This window comes from Centruroides sculpturatus, unplaced genomic scaffold, assembly GCF_000671375.1.
Source record: "Centruroides sculpturatus isolate CEXI.00-Female unplaced genomic scaffold, Cexi_2.0 scaffold38, whole genome shotgun sequence".
Taxonomy (NCBI): Eukaryota; Metazoa; Arthropoda; class Arachnida; order Scorpiones; family Buthidae; genus Centruroides; species Centruroides sculpturatus.
This window is the reverse complement of record NW_019384306.1, coordinates 609,003-626,423: the sequence shown is the minus strand read 5'-3', so window position 1 is coordinate 626,423 and position 17,421 is coordinate 609,003. Positions and strand designations below refer to the sequence as shown.

Genomic DNA, 17,421 nt, shown 5'->3' with positions numbered 1-17,421 from the left:
AGCAAGCAATGAGTCATTAGTTTGAGTATCACAATGATCATTTAAGACAATAAGATAAAAACTGCTAAATTTTTTATGCACTTACTTACAGTATGAAAGTATAGATAACTACATAAACACACAAACATCAACCTGATTCTATTATATATATATGCCATATGAACTGTCAAATTATTAATCAAGCAGCAATAAGACTAATGTAATGATTAGAAATAAAGTAATTTAGCTATACATAGGTGATAATACTTCCATCTAATGAGAAATTTAATAAATAAAAATAAATTTTAATTTAAATATAGAATAATATACAGTTGACCCCCCCCTATAAGATCATAGATACGTTCCATTCTTTAGGAATCCGATTTCTTACGAGTCCTTCCAATCACAGCCCGACACGTGTCAAGTTTACGGACTACGGCTGATTGAAAGGTTTTCTTCCATAAAATTAATCGATTCTAGACTAATCCGACTCAACATTTCCAAAATACGTATATTTTTTTTGGAAATAATCCGTATAAACTACGCTATAAACAAAAAATTGTAGGATTACTTACCGAGTGTGCACCATTTGACATCGCCATTGCTAAAGCTTGTTTTCGTCGCGGAACAGCTCAGCAAATAGCGGCCGATTTCTAACAACTTATTTTTCTGCGAAAACTTCGTTGAACTTTGGAGACATCATTAATATAAATAATTTTAATCGCCGTTGAATAAGAAATGTTTCTTTCACAAGAAATGTATAAAATTACAGTACTGTATTAGACTTACGGTACCTAATTTACATACTGTACAGACGATAGTTAGCGTAAAATCTCCGTAGCGTGGCGCCACGCTAGACGGCGGAAATTATATATTTAATTATAACAAAGTTACAATAAGTTAATATATAATTATATATACAGTACCTAATTTATATATAATTAATATATAATTATATGTACAGTACCTAATTTATATATAATTTATATAATACTGTCCAGACGATAGAAATCTCTCCGTAGCGTGGCGCTACGGACGGCGGGAAAGTAGTTCGGCTGCCCGATGACGTTTTACGTAATTATAGGAGTTTTTTTTACCTTTTTTTTACGGATACCGTCACAATTTTTTCGCAGTTTTATAGGAATCGTAATTATAGGGACTGTAATTATAGGGGGGTCGACTGTATAAGAAAAGGATTGGCCCAGAGTGGGTCTCAAACCCACACACCCTGCAGATGCATTGTTAATAATGCTACCTGGACACCATCCAATCTTTTCTTCCAGAAGTATTAATTACTTAACTAATTCAGATATAACTGTACTGGTTATATATGGTAGATAAATGGAGATAGGCTATTGGCCAAAAGGTACTGTATTTCTAATTGTTAAATTAACCTTCTTACAGCCAATAAATAATCTGTTTTTTGGCATATCAAATAGAGCCAGGTTGATATTTGTTATGTATAGTGTTGGAAAAAATTCTTAGAAAGTATTATAAATCAAAAGTCAAACATTTCTAAACAATTTCTAATCAAAACTCACAGGTTTTTGATTTATAATGTTTTTTTAAACAAAATTACTACCATAAATTTTGTGTGTGTGTGTGTGTGTGTGTGTGTGTACATATACATATACAAAGGCAATTTTTTTTCAACCTCCAACGGTTATTAAATAAAGACAAGTGTAAATAACAAAATGAATTTATTACCAAAAGTTAGATACAAACATGGTTACTTTTTGACATAATAACTGTGAAGATTGAGACATTTGTCTATCTGTGAATGAGCTTTGAAATTCCCTCTTCAAAGAATTTTGTTGCCAGTGACTTGAGATGGGCCTTAATGTTTTGAAAATTGCCATTAGTCAAAAACCTCTGCCCTCCTAGCCACGTTTTTAGTTCAGGAAAGAGGTGGAAGTTGCTCAGTGCTAAATTGGGGCTGTATACTGGGTGTTTAAAAAGTTCCAAGCTAGGTGGAACTTTGAAAGGTGACAGTCTTCACACCTTTAATGTGTGAAGACTTCCACTTCTTTTCTGAATTGGAAACTTGGCTAGCAGGGCAGAGGTTTGAGACTAATGACAATTTTCAAAACAACGTTAAGGCCCATCTCAAGTTACTGGCAGCAACATTCTCTGAAGAGGGGATTGCAAAGCTCATCCACAGATAGACAAATGCCTCTAACTTCATGGTAATTATGTCGAAAAGTAACCATGTTTGTACCTAACTTTTGATAATAAATTCATTTTGTTATTTACATTTGTCTTTGTTTTATGGGCCATCAGAGGTTGAAAAAAAAACAGCCTATGTACTTATTCTTTTTCTTTTTATTAACTTTTGAAAAATTAATAGTTCTTAAAGAAAGATTATCGTAATGAAATGATGTATTTTTTCCAAAGTGATAACATTTAACCAGAAGAAATTTGTGTAAAACTGAGTAATCTAACATTTAATAATCATATGACACTCTTATATCAAATATTCATTTATTTACACAAATAAACAAAACAGTCTGAGCTGTACTGTAAAAATATGCAAAATTTCACCAAGAAATTGACATAAGAAATCCAATGAAATTTAGTTTATATACAAGGCATGTCCAGAAAGTAAGTACCGTTTTGGAAAATCTCTCATAAAAAATATTTTTTCAAAACAAAATTTATTTTTACATGAAAGAGCATGTCTAAAACTATTTTCTACATAGTTAACACCATTGTTCAGACATTTGTCATATCGGGAAACCAACTTGTCTATACCCTCTTCAAAGAAAGATGCTGCCAGTGAAGACAGCCACTGCTGAACATCGGTTGTTGCAACAATCTCATGCAAAACAGTATTTGAAATTTGTGGAAACTCATCACAAAGCAATCTTATTGTGAACCGTCTTTTTTCAGGAATTTTTTCATTCACTTTTGCAACCAAACCATCATTGACAACAGAAGGCCAGCCACTCCATGCTTTGACATGAACATCAGTGCTTTCAGCATTGAATTGTTGAACCCACTTTCTAACCATTCCATCACTCATTACATTTTCACCATAAATCTCTACAAGTTGACGATGAATTTCAACTGGTTTAACATTCTTTGTGTTAAAAAACAGTATTACAGAATGCACTTCACAGTTGGCGGGATCAGCAATAGTCTTAAACATTTTGAACACTCACTAACATGTGGAAAAACAACACAATCAGGCTGTAATGGCATCACTGGACTGACAATCAACCAGAGAGATGTGTGTTCAGGCACTGAACTGTGATACTACCACTGCAATGGCGGTAGAACAAAGCGGTACTTACTTTCCGGACACACCTCATACATTTGTCTTTAAGGAAACATTTTTATTTTGTGTATATGCAAACTGTACAGGGTGATTTATTTATTTATTTATTTTTTAATGCAAAAAATTTCAGAGGCTGATATTTCCAATAGTTTCAATCATCATCATCTGCATTGATAGGTGCCCTGCACATACATTAAACATCCTGTAACTTTACAACTATTCTGTTTTGAACATATGTTTATATGAACTTTTTTGTTTGAAATTATTGGAGGAATCAGCCCTTGAAATTTTTCACATAAAAAGCAAATAGCCCTGTATACAGTAAAACCTCACTTTGTGGCCACTTCTGAAATTCCCCTATAAAACTGAATAAGCACAATCAACTAAACCTTTAACTTCCAGTAACAAAAACTTTAATGTCAAATAGATGAACATTTTTGGTTTAACCAAGATCTGCATCTGGTCACCAATGATATTCCAAATTGGAATGCCAATTTGGAATATCATTTTGGAATGCCAATTTGGTTACCTGTTGCTTAATTCCAGTCATTGAGATGTATTTTTTTGAAAACTGCATAAGTTTTAATATAACTCAAATTCATCTTGGTGCCAATGGCCAAGATAGGAGTGTTCTATTTATCATCATTTACATAGCATATAGAGTAAGAAAACCCAATGTTTCTAACTCAATATATTTTATTTTTAAATACTTTAAACAGAAATTAAGCTTTGTTGATATAATTTTGGAATTTCAGTTTGCTGAGGTCCCCTCCCATGGATGACATTCAAATAAAATAATGACATTCAGTATTCTGTTATTCAATGTTAATTAATGCCAAACAATTGCTAAATTATTGGGCTGTTTTTGGGCTACATTAATTAATGATTAGTTACTAATTAATTTGTCTAGAAGTAGGTGGTTATGCCACCATCCTTATATTATCTTAATACTTATTACAAAAGTTTTTCAGAAATTTCTAAATTTAAAATTAAAAGAAATTCAGTGTTAATACATTACACTGTATAACATTTTGAATTACTGTATATTTCAAAGGATACAGTATTATCTACACTATTTATTTTATTTATTATTTATTTTTATAATCTGTATTTAACTTTTAGCATGATTTAGTATAGTAATCCAATTACAGTTCTGTATATCAATTTTTTTTACTTTACCTAGATGATCACCTCACTTCTGTGNCGTGTACCCAACGGCTGCCCATATCATCACACCAGGTGCAGGGCCCCTATGCCGATATCGAATGCAAGCAGGGACGAGCGGTCTCCTTGGAGCCTCCAGACATATTATACGGCCATCAGAATGCTGCACGCAGAACTGGGACTCGTCTGAAAAGACAACATTGTGCCACTCCTGTATCCAGCTTTGTTGTTGGGCGCACCAGAGTCGCCGTCTCTCTCTATGCTGCATTGTCAAGGGAAGCCTTTATAAAAGCTGCTCTGACAGTAGGGCAGAGATGTTTTTATATTTTGAACATAGATAATTGACATAAATTTTCCATAATTATACTCTTAACTGTACTTTTAAAAAAGTGAATTCCCTAGTATAAATGTTAAAAACTGTATTTTCTTTAGTTGTTTTGAAATATGTTAATTTAAAGGAGTCTCCAAACATTCAGTATTTGCCAATTGCCAAACAATTGCCTATTCATTCTCTTTTATTTTGCTCAATGTACCAACAAGCAGTTGGGAAATGGCAAATACTGAATGTGTGGAGACATCATAAGAGCAATGGTTTAATTTGAATGTTTTGGCTTCAATATTATTATTTTAAATTAAAATATATTTTTTAAGTATAGAATTCATTGAGTTAAACAAAATTATAAAGTATAAATTTTTATTTTTATTGAAATTTTTAAAAAAAATGGAACTTTATTTTGAATTAAAAGGAATATAAAATAAAGATAAATCATACATTCATCAAAGGTATGATTGATTGATTAAGGTTTGAAGTTATCAATGACATAAATCTAATGCCTTCTAGCAAATAAATTTCTTTGCATTTATTTCTGAGAGAGGAAAAACAAAATGGAAATTTAATAGTGATATAAATTGAATAATGAAAGCATCTGACCTCTATTATCTGTTTTTAAAAGGGAACTATATCATATCAAATTCAACGTGATAACTTAAATCTTGAACATAGAACAATAGAACATTTTCTCATTTCTTTGTTATTTGGAACAAATGCTCCACCATATGACAAATAAATCGCACTATAAACCTATTGTTCAGTATCAGTAATATGTACGCTGCATGAACATTTTCAGGCTCCTCTGGAGTCCTGCTTCTGGTGAATCTCTTTGTTTGTTAATAAAACACAATCAAAAAATAATAATAATTAAAAAATGAATCAATTTAAAAAATGAAATGTGTTGGAGCATCTGCTTTAACAGTACGAAAAACAGAACAAAATGCCAAGCATCAGTATGTGTATGCACAAGAGGTCCTACTGTTTGTAAAGGACCTGCCAANTGTTAATAAAACACAATCAAAAAATAATAATAATTAAAAAATGAATCAATTTAAAAAATGAAATATGTTGGAGCATCTGCTTTAACAATACAAAAAACAGAATAAAACACCATGTATCAGTATGGGCAACAATTAACAAACTACAGCTCCTGTTCGTAAAGGGCCTGCCAAGCTGCAGATAGAAAGTTTCTCCTTGTGATTGATACATGTGCTATATATGTTTGCTTTAAAAATTTCTAAGGCTTCTAAATATTTAAGCTGGTCAGTGCAATGCATTGTTATTAGGACACTAGCTTGTTATAAGTGCACCTCTATATCTGGGTCATCTGTAAATTGACAGGGCCATAGAGTGTCTTGATTGCCATATGTTGGTTGCTCTTGCAGCTGTTTCTTCACCAATTTAATAGTCATATAAATTAGTCATATTAAGGTAAAAGGAAACAAATGTTACCTTTTACCTTAGAAAAAATTATAAAAAATGTGAATTAGCTGAAAACCAAGCATTTTTACAAAATACTATATGTAGAAATAATTTTACTAATGTTACTAAAATTATATACACTACTGGCCATTAAAATTGCAACACCAAGAAGGAAAGCAAATAAAAATGATATTTATTGTACGTAAACAGTATGGCATGAAGACAAAATGATTAACTTTGCAAGCAGTTTGGGGGTTCACAGGGATGCAAAATTAGTAGACACATTTGCCACCCCTGGCAGCTAAAACAGCCCTTATCCGGTTAGGTATGGAGTCGAACTGGGCTTGGATGACAGAAACGGGCAACTCATTCCATGCTGCTTCAAGTCTATTCCACACTTCATCAACTGTGTTAGCTGGAGAGGTGTGGCAGGCCAGTCTTTCAGCAACCCATGATCAGATGTTTTCAATTGGTGAGAGATCTGGAGATCATGCAGGCCAGGGCAACAATTGAATAACCTCTGTATCGAGGAAGGTCAGAACACGACATGCAACATGATGTCTTGCATTATCTTGTTGGAAGATGGCATTTCTCAGGCCTCGAAGATAGGGCACAACCACTGGACGTAAGATGTCAGAAATGTAGTGATCTGCGTTCAAATTACCATCAATCCGAACTAGAGATGTGCGTGTCGTGTACCCAACGGCTGCCCATATCATCACACCAGGTGCAGGGCCCCTATGCCGATATCGAATGCAAGCAGGGACGAGCGGTCTCCTTGGAGCCTCCAGACATATTATACGGCCATCAGAATGCTGCACGCAGAACTGGGACTCGTCTGAAAAGACAACATTGTGCCACTCCTGTATCCAGCTTTGTTGTTGGGCGCACCAGAGTCGCCGTCTCTCTCTATGCTGCATTGTCAAGGGAAGCCGAAGTAATGGTCGCCGTGCTGACAGTCCATGTTGCTGCAAACGTTGTTGCACCATACGAGCGGATACTGGACATGCTGCAATCAAGCTCATTTCCTGACTAAGGGTCCGTGATGTGGTTGTACGGTTTTGCACAGCCGACCTCACAATATGTCTGTCTTCTCGGGTATTAGTCATGGGAGGGCGTTGAGATTTTGCATGCCATTCAGTAAGACCCTCAGCAACCCATCGATTCCATATTCACATGAAAGTGGTTGGATTTCGACCAGTGCGAGTGGCAATATCACAGAATGATAATCCACACTCTTGATAGGCAACGATCCTGCCTCTATCGAATTCTGGCACTTGCTGGTAAGCATTTCTTCTTCTTATTCGAGGCATAACACGATATTCTGATGAAACCCTGACCTTACAAAGCGATTTCCGAATGAGAAATTCACTGCACAACTTTTCTTTTATACAGTGCTTCAGATGTCATTTGTTCCTCCTGCATTGTCTAAATGCACTGAAATACTAATCATTTGCATATCCAACCTCTTCTTTCTTTCATGTGATTTTGACATTCGTACGATCATTCCTTCCTGGTGTTGTAATTTTAATGGCCAGCAGTGTATATATAAATGAAGATGTTTGTTTGTTCGTTCACTATACACTCCTAGGCTCTTTGACCAATTGCTATGAAACTCTGCAGTTATGTTCACGTACTTCTAACTTAGATAATTTCATACATTCCACTCCAAAACAATTTGAATTTCTGTAAATCAATTAATTACTATCTATTAATATATTGGATTTCTTGATTTACACATAGTGCCATCTATTGGCAAAAAATTTTAAAAATATATATATTCACTTAATTCCTGCATCAACGATATAGCACAAGTTCAAGCTTTATTTAAATATATCTGAAATATGTTCATTGAATATATAAAAGATTTTCATCATCTTAAACTGATTATGAATATAAAAATGTGTATGTTTAGCAGTTTTGTTGTACAGTAGAGCCTCCATTATCCGACCCCCGATTAACCGACTGTCCTAGTTGGCAAATTTCAAATGTCCGCTAGTGATGTGGTGCCACAATATTTGGCTATGTCTTGGCTACTTTAATATTATTTTTACGTGTTTTAGCTGGCAACACTCATTCGACCATGGAAGGGAGCCAGTATTTAAACGAGGCTTAATTTTCTAATTTTTAATGATACAATAGCAACGATTATTATTTTAAAAAATGTTTGTTAGGCTTAACATCGATGAAAATTCAACGCAAAGTAGGTTAATAGCGATATACTAATTACACGGGATATAATAATATACTACACTAATAACGGATTTTTTCATACTTTTCGGTTATCCGACTTTTCAATTATCTGACCAACCCCAGTCCCCAATTGAGTTGGATAATCGAGGCTCTACTGTATTTTTAATTCATCTTGTTTGCAATTGGGTAGTATGTTGACAACATTGTTTAGTAAATAGATTAAGACAGTGGCACACCCAGGGATAGCTAAGAGACCCTGGCTCCCTCCAAAGAACACAGTAGAAAATTTTCCAAAAATCTTTTCCTAATTAAAATTCATTTTTTTATTTATATTCTGTGATGTCTTCTATTTCTATACTACTAATGAATTAGCAGTCACATAAAGTGGAAATTTTATTGAATTTGTATTAAAAAAATTTTTTATCCATTCAACTTGGTTCCCCAAGAGTAAATCCTGAGTGCACCACTGAATTAAGGTGGCAAGTCATTAGAAATTCTTAAGTAATTAAGTTCTAGACTTACTCAAAAAACTTGTCAAGTTGCTTTGTGCAAATTGTTTCATCATTCATGAACTTCGAGGAAACTGTTGCCAATGAAATGAGATATTTCAAAGATTTAGTGAGACAGATAAATAACACCTTATCCTTGCTGAGAAATATATTTATTTCAAAAACAAACGTTTTCAGCCTAATTTACAGGCCATCCTCAGGTTGAGAACAAAATTGGAACTAAAGCATTCCATTAATAGAATACAAAATTTTTTGTATTCTGTTAATGAAATATTTTGTAAAATATATTACAAAATATTTTTAAAAAATAGAATACAAAATATTTTGTACTATAATATTTTGTATTCTATTAATAGAATGCTTTAGTTCCAATTTCATTCTCAACCTGAGGATGGCCTGTAAATCAGGCTGAAAACGTTTGTTTTTGAAATAAATATATTTCTCAGCAAGAATAAGGTGTTATTTATCTGCTTGGTGATTTGCTGGGTACTATTTGATATTGATTTAGTGAGACTGTTTTATAAATATAAAGAATTTAACAAGTTATTGATTAAATTAATAAATATTTTCAATTATGTCTATAGCAGGTATGGTCAAGCTTTTAGTAAATGGTTATGTGGTACTGTTTTGATATCAGATTGGAAAACCACCAAAAGCTAGTTCAATACATCCAGTAATCCAAAACTAGTCAACTCACAGGTATTACCATCATTGGTGCCAAATCCCACTAGTTCAAACTCAAGTTTCCATTAAGTTTGAACATCATCTCACTAACAATGGAATGATATCAATCCTGAGCTTGGGTATGATGATAAGGATTTCTAGACTTGACATCTCGTGCTGCTTGAAAAAGTAGACAGTAACTTATAACACAATACTGTATAGATATTAATAAGAAAATCAATCCCTGAAATTTTCCACCAAAAATAATATACCAACCATGGTCACTTCAATTTCTCATTTATTTTAGAGGGAATCAATCAACTTGGGACACTGATTACCAGTGATGGTAGTGCACTCAATGACAAAACAGAAAAGTCAATTGAAAATAATTTTAAAAAGACTGATAATTAATTTTGAGAACTCTGAATTACAACAATGTGATCTATGAATGTTTATGATTAATACAATGTACTAGCAAATAAACAAATGTTTTTTTTCTAATAATTAAACTATTGAATTTACTTTACTTACAATAATCTCCTTAATCTGACACTGTTCCAGTCCCATATATGTTAGATTACCTGCACAAACTTGTATAACAGTTTTTCCTGTGTCTAAACATTGCTTTTTTTTATGGTTTTAGGCCCCTTACTGCTCAGAGAGCACAAAGAGAACCAATAGCAAATTTAGAAAAGCAAGAAAAATGCTTTGCTTGTTTCAGAAATATTCATCTGTCATCATAACTTTTCTCAAAATCACTTAAGGCATGTATATTTATGCCTTTTTTTAGTCCTCTCCTGTTCCTTTTCTGTGCATTAATTCATGCTTTAATTTATACATTCCTACTTGAACTGCTAAGTTTCTAGTAATGCCCTTCTTTAAACATTTTTTAAAACTCTTTGTCCTATGGGCACTAAGAGGGCCTTTTTTTAATCATATCCATTGAGTTTTGCCAACCCCATAATGGGGGCAGTCACATGGTGTGGGATGATGAGAATTGACATATCTAGGACAAACCACTCTTGAAAAACTCTGGGGAATTTTCATCCATCCAGATTCAGTCCTGGCCTCTTAGAGTAGTAGTCTGATGTCTTAGAGATTACCAGATGGCCAAGGTGAATAATTTGTTTGCAAAGTGTTATGTAGAAGCTGGTTGTTGAGTTTATTGGATGCTGGTTCTTTATAGAGACTGAGCAAATTGATTGTTTCAAACTTGTCAATAATATTCAATAATGTATTACACTCAAAAAAAAAATTATATAGCAAATAATTTTATTTTAGCATTTATCATTTTTATTGCTGCTATTATATAATTAGTTAATATTATTTGATAAATAAAATAGAAATGAAAGAAGAAAAAAAGAATTTTTGTGTTCTGACACAATGCAGGTTAGATAATCCATCTCAAATACTGCCTTTTGGTTTTTCTGTTTCAGTTATTCTATAATTACATCTACAATGAGAACTGCTTAATGGGAATAAAGAAAATGGAGTGTTTAAGCTTATATCTTTTAAACTGCATATCATACCAGGTTTTTAACAGCCACTTCAGGAGTGGTTTAGGCAAAGGTTTTATTTATGTTCTAAGCAATTTGTTTTGCAGGTTATATGCAGGAAATTATGATACATTTCAATATTATGAATTTCAGATTCTAATGATAGTTTTTTGTTTTGGAGGAAGTATTTTTTTAATATCTAAGTTCTGTTCTATATAAATGATCCAAATTTATTTTTCAAATCGTATGGAATGGAATTTGTAAAGATAAACCAGAATACAATATGATCTTGTAAAGGAAGTTTAAAAGAATGTATTTTATGATGTTAATGTTATAATTTATAGTATTTTCAAGAATAAGAATGGAGCTAATGCAATTATTTTGAATGGCTATCACTGTGCTGCTGTAGCTAAGCAATAAAGCTGTTCTGTTTTATTTAACAAACTTGAACAAAATAGATCAGAATAAAAACTTCTGAAATTCAGACATCACATCACATGATGTGGTGACATTTGTAGTTTTATTTTTTTTTTTAATCTTGCATTCTTGTAAAAATGTCAGACATTTTAAATATGTTTGAACTGTTATAATGTATCTAATAATTTTTAATATACTTTCTATATATATAATGTTCTACTTTGTAATGGTCATAAAACTTTTTCTTCACTTATACTGTACAGGCAAATGAATATTGACTGTATTCTTATTCCACGAAAGACTATAGATAAGAACTCTAGGGTGGATGACCAAACTATGCTAGTTGTTGATTCTAGGAATGCTCAAAAATGTTGAGATGAGTTGTAGATTAAGATTTCATACTTTTTGATTTGTCTTATTTTAGAAAATCTGAAATAAAGAAATTTTGAATACTAAATACTTTGATAATTGAACCTATAGTCTCTATAGAAAGTATGACATGCTGCTATACATTCATGCTCTATAGAAAGTATGACATGCTGCTATACATTCATGCTGATTTCATCTATTAAGATGAAAATTCCCTTTATTTTCCCATTGGTCTGATGTTCCTGATAAGAACAAATTAACTTTGGGTACATTCTATATTCTGTATAAGTGACTTTCTTTACCACTCTGTATATCTGAATATTCTGATAAAATCTACATTCAAGAGTATATTTTTAAGCTGAAATAATTTTATGACGAATCTTTCAAATTAATTATTCTGTATTTGTTAAGCAGATATTTAGTAAATGTTGATACATAGAAAATTGTATTTTTGACTCTTAGATCAGTCAGTATAATCTTCAAAATTTTTTTAAACAAAAAAATTGATCTTTCACCTTTTAATAATAACAAAACAGAAAAATAATTAAGTAAACATTCTCAAAAAAAAGAGAATAAAATTTAAAATTTATTAAAATATTTTATATTAGAAACATGTAATCTATAAGTATTTTTCTGAATAAGTTTTTTTTTTTATATTTTTTAAATAAAAACATTATAGATTCAGCTATATATTTAAAAAGAACTAAGATAATAACTTAGTATAAATTGTGCCATTTTAAGAACTTATAAGAATACTATGCTATAAAATGCAATATGAAATATTTCATTCTAAAATATAACAAATAAGCAGCATATTATCTTATAATGTTTTGTCTTTTCTCATTATAAGCCTGCTTATTCTGATTATATTTTGTTCTTACTAATAGCAATACTGAATGAGTATTAAGTTCTATATTACTATTGATAAACACTAAAACAAAAACGTTTCCAATATGCCTTATAATTTGTAGGTTATCTTCTTTAAAATGTCAATTTGAAATGAGATGCGGAGCAACAAGGCAAGTTATATGCCAATTTTAAATTACAATTACAAACTCTCACCAATTGAGTAACAGCTGCTCTCATAGATAGGAGTTAAACAATGGTCTTATTTTTATTCTAGCAATTTTCTGCAGGTTATATGCAAGGAAATATATAAGTTTCAACTGGTTGAATAGGGAAACTAAAAATAAGTGTATAATGCTTTTATGTATTTTACATTTTTTATGGGTTTGTTTGGATTATATGTGGAATGTGATCTTCATTATATTCAAAATAAATAAATGCAGCAAGTTAAAATCAAAAGTGACCGAAACCATCACAACTTTTATAGCAGTTAACAGTCTTACATATTTCTGTTAAATTGAAAATGCTATGAAGTATTAGTACTAGCTTGTATTTTTGTCATTTTTGTATCAATATTAATAATGTAATAAACACTTTTATCACTAAATACTTTTTCTTCATTTTAATTAATTATACTAATTTCTTTTATTATATCTTTTATAGGCTCATTATATTACTTGTTTAATTTGAAATTTTGTTGTTTGTATTTAATGTTGAAACTTCTAAATTTTGCAAACAATCTTATCTCAAAGTAATTTATCTGAATACGACTTAAGAAAAATATAATTTATAAAATAAGAATCAAATATTCTTTATTTATGAATATATAGTGAATTACTATGGTAGAAAACGCTCTCAAAATTATAGTTATTTTGGTTTTGTTTCTGTTTTGTTGTTTACCCTATTATTTTAATATCTAAGAATGACAGCACTGTAAGAATCATTTCATTCATGAGTTTATCAATAACACAACTCTACAGTCTACTTCAAATGAAAAAAACCTTTGATGAATTGACACGATTTAAATCCTTTTTGATATATAGTATATAAAATGTACTGTATATGATACATCATCATTATTTAGATAAGAATTATATAAATATATAATAGAGGATTACAAAATATTTCAATTCGATGTTATAAAATGCAAAATAATATGAATGTGTTTAGTAATTTCTATTATTCTATAATTATTAAAATTTAAAATTCCGAAGGTGGTTGCTAATAAACACGACAGACCCGGCTCAGCAGCTTCGATGGCTCGTTAATGAATTACAAACGGCCGAACTAAAAGGAGAAAAAGTAATTTAATTTTTTCTAATCATTTCATGCTTTAGAACAGTGTTTCTCAACGGGGGCGATGTCGCCCCCATGTGGGCGTTTTTCCATGTTGAGGGGGCGATTAGTAACAATTTATATTTTGGGGGCGAAAAACAATTTTCTGGGCGATATAGTAAAACAATATATTAAGAATAATTAGCTATTTTATTTGTTATATCGTACAATAATTAAACAAATAACATTATACTTGTCACTAGTCTCTTCAATGCAGTACGAATTTAGCGTTAGTCTTGGTCCTCGGCATCGGAATTTTGAAGTGAAGGGGCGATAATAGGTAACGGTTTTATTGAAGGGGGCGACGATTCGTTAGAGGTTGAGAAACACTGCTTTAGAATATACGAAATAATTTAGTTCTAGTGTTCTAGTTAAACTAGTGATGCTGATCATTTCATTAGGTTCACATTATTGGACACATACCGCCAGGTAGTAGCGATTGTTTGAGAGTGTGGAGTCGTAATTATTATAAAATAATTCAAAGGTAATTATATAACATTATTGTTTGAAATTTATTAATTTGTAATATTAATCTGAATTGCGTCATTATTTTAGATATAATGATACAGTAACGGCTCAATTTTTTGGTCACACTCACATGGACGAATTCGAAGTGTTCTACGATACAAATACTGCTACAGCAATTAATGTAGCGTATATTGGACCGAGTATAACAACTTATAACAGCGTAAACCCCGGTTATAGAATTTATACCGTCGATGGAAATTATGCAAATAGTAGTCGAGTAAGTTCAAGTTACAAGCTAATAAAGTATTAGGTCCGTCCATTAATTACGTGTACAGTTTAACGGGGAGAGAGAGGGGGGTTGCGAAAAGTTCATCATTGTACTGTACCGGAGAGGGAGGTGTTGCCTACATGGACCTTTTTTAGCTGTATCAGTGGCATACGGGAATTTGTCTTACAAGCTTACTTTACTAGTCATGTGAGTAAACTATCAGTTAAAAATATGTGCAGAATTTTTTTAGTCTTTTCTTTAATGTAGAGTTTGTGAACGGTTTGTGTACTTGTAATTAAAGAGCAGGGAGTTTGTCAAAAGTGTATCATTATACACAGTTCTTCAAACTGTGTATAATGATACACTTGGTATGAGCAAAATTAGCTTAATTAATTAAAACTGTACACGTGATTAATAGACGGCCCCTTGTCCAATACATTTGTTTTCAATATTTGTAATACTCTTAGGTTGTTCTTGATCACGAAACTTACTTTCTAAACCTAACTGAAGCAAATTTGACGGATAAACCAGTATGGAAGTTCGAATATTCCGCAAAAAAGGCTTTCAATATGTCTTCTCTTCTTCCATCTGAATGGGATAAACTTTTGAAAAGATTTGACAATGATGATAAAGCATTTCAACAATTTTATAGGTAATTTTAATTCTTTTATCTCCTTCCGATTCCATTTAAAGAAGTTATAAATTCGTGCTTTTACTAATACGAATACTTAATTTTCCAGATATTATAGAAAAATGAGCGACTATTATAAAGATCCATGCGCTGACGATTGCAAGACCAAGCTACTTTGCAAGCTCAGAAACGGACAATCTGGCAATTGCTGACTTACTATTACAATTAAGAAATTAAATTATATAATAATAATAATAATTCCAACCATTTTGGAAAAAAAAAAATTTGAATTTTCTCTAATATCAGCACTGAACTCTGTAGAAAATATGACTTATATAATCGATCACCAATCAAAGTTTAACAAAATTTTCACCATAAGAAAAATATAATTAAGTATGAAATCATGTTCTATTGTACAAAAAATTTTAAATTTTTAGAAATATACACAGACACGAATTTATAGAAATTATGTATAAAAGAAATTTCTATGGATTTACATCAGTTATTGTTAAACAAATCGTTAGAACTACTTAAATATTTTTATCACTAGTCACAGCAAGATATAAATAGGCTTATATATTATATATATTGATCAAATGGTTATATATATATATATACGTATAATGATCAAAATACCAAAGTTGCTAATTACAATTTTTCTGTTATGTTGATTGTTAATATTGATTAAATATTGAACAATGTTTAGCAAGAGGAACTTGCAAAAATTATAAAATAGACACAAATATTTTTTTTATCGTTGAGAATATGTTATATATATTCCAACTTTAATATATTTATTTTCATATTTTATTTTTATAGTTAATTGTAAATCGATGCAAACTCAATAATATATGCCTTACTTTCCCAAAATTGCACAAAATATGTAAAATTTGTTTGCATACTTAATAAAATCATGTTGAACGAAACGTTTTATTATTATTAACAATTGTTGAACACTATTTAACTATTTGTAAACAACTTTATTTTAAGTTCTTACTGGACTGATAATTTGCTAGTAAATTTTTTGTTGTATTCAGTTCTGTAAAAATGGAAACAAATTTAAGAATTTAACTTAAAAAAAATATATATATAATAATAAACAAACCATTTTTAGTTCTTTGTAACTCTTCCTTTAAAAATTGTATTTCTTTATCGTCTTTTGATACCTCTTTCTGTAAAGGAAAGTTTATATCTTTGATTTTTACTTCTGTTATGTTCTGTTTTATAATAATTACAATACTTACATTTTTATCCTCTAAAATTGTTTTTAGGTTAGCTTCTAATGATTTTGTCGACTTACGAAGCGAAGCTTCATTCATGCTCAAAGATAAAACTCTGTGGATAATTCTGCACGGAATATAAATCGATAAAAAATACTACATCTCATTAATAGATGGACAATTATGAATTCTAATTGTTTCTTACATGCAAAACTTAAGCGCGTGAAACAAATTCCATTTAAATGTATCAAATGAGTTTCTCACCATCTCGTTTACTTGCAAAACGTGAAGTTCTAAAGCTGAAAGTTTAGATATTGCATTTATACGCCATTATCATAGATTAATAATTAAATAAATGATAAAACATTTCTCAACAAACTTTAGTTTCCGTCAATAGAACTTAAAAAGAAGTGATTTACCTACAATATTTACCACAATAAAAACTATGGAAAAGGTGAAGTACATGGTAAATGTTAAATTTAAAGGTAAACGAAACCTTTTGGCAAAATTCAATAATTCTCCTAATCTATAAAATACAAAAAACTTTTTGTTTAACACTGTAACTAAACAGAGAATTAACATAGAAATGGAGCTTTACCTGTAAGATGGCACCCAAGGGAGCACTAAACAAATAAGGAAGAATTCTTCAACATAAAGGAAAAAACTCATGGAAGCGTTTAACAGCGTCATGTCTTAAACTTTAGAAAACCGTTTTAAACAATACTAAACACTAACAACGAATATTAAGAAATTTAATTTTACGGGTACAAAAAAAAACTGCTTTTCAATCTGTTCGGGTGTATAACTAGAACTTTGTACATCAAAGGATAAGA

General features: G+C 30.9%; 2 protein-coding genes across 4 annotated transcripts in view; one reads left to right on the top strand and one right to left on the bottom strand.

Annotated features, from left to right (window-relative positions):
• Positions 1-16,253, top strand: part of LOC111619305 (sphingomyelin phosphodiesterase-like) — a 62,865-nt gene extending 46,612 nt beyond the window's left edge. For all 3 annotated transcript variants that reach the window (XM_023361017.1, XM_023361009.1, XM_023361023.1), the window contains 5 exons: positions 13,881-13,968; positions 14,403-14,485; positions 14,557-14,746; positions 15,205-15,389; positions 15,478-16,253. In XM_023361017.1, coding sequence (XP_023216785.1) covers positions 13,881-13,968; positions 14,403-14,485; positions 14,557-14,746; positions 15,205-15,389; positions 15,478-15,580 — 649 coding nt within the window. In that variant the 3' untranslated portion in view covers positions 15,581-16,253. The remainder of the gene's footprint in view (positions 1-13,880; positions 13,969-14,402; positions 14,486-14,556; positions 14,747-15,204; positions 15,390-15,477) is intronic.
• On the bottom strand, positions 16,215-17,421 carry LOC111619327. Its single transcript, XM_023361034.1, has 6 exons — positions 17,187-17,421; positions 17,008-17,114; positions 16,794-16,887; positions 16,613-16,715; positions 16,474-16,540; positions 16,215-16,407 (listed from the first exon to the last, which is right to left on the bottom strand). Exons 1-6 carry the CDS (start codon positions 17,276-17,278, stop codon positions 16,349-16,351), a joined length of 522 nt encoding a protein of 173 aa, XP_023216802.1. The 5' UTR covers positions 17,279-17,421; the 3' UTR covers positions 16,215-16,348.

Bases quoted from the DNA above. Each gene is read 5' to 3' on its own strand.
- LOC111619327 (XM_023361034.1), bottom strand. From the start codon at position 17,278: ATGACGCTGTTAAACGCTTCCATGAGTTTTTTCCTTTATGTTGAAGAA. The intron at 17,115-17,186 runs GTAAAGCTCCAT...TGTATTTTATAG, and splicing joins CCTTGGGTGCCATCTTACAG to ATTAGGAGAATTATTGAATT. The intron at 16,888-17,007 runs GTAAATCACTTC...CTAAACTTTCAG, and splicing joins TATTGTGGTAAATATTGTAG to CTTTAGAACTTCACGTTTTG.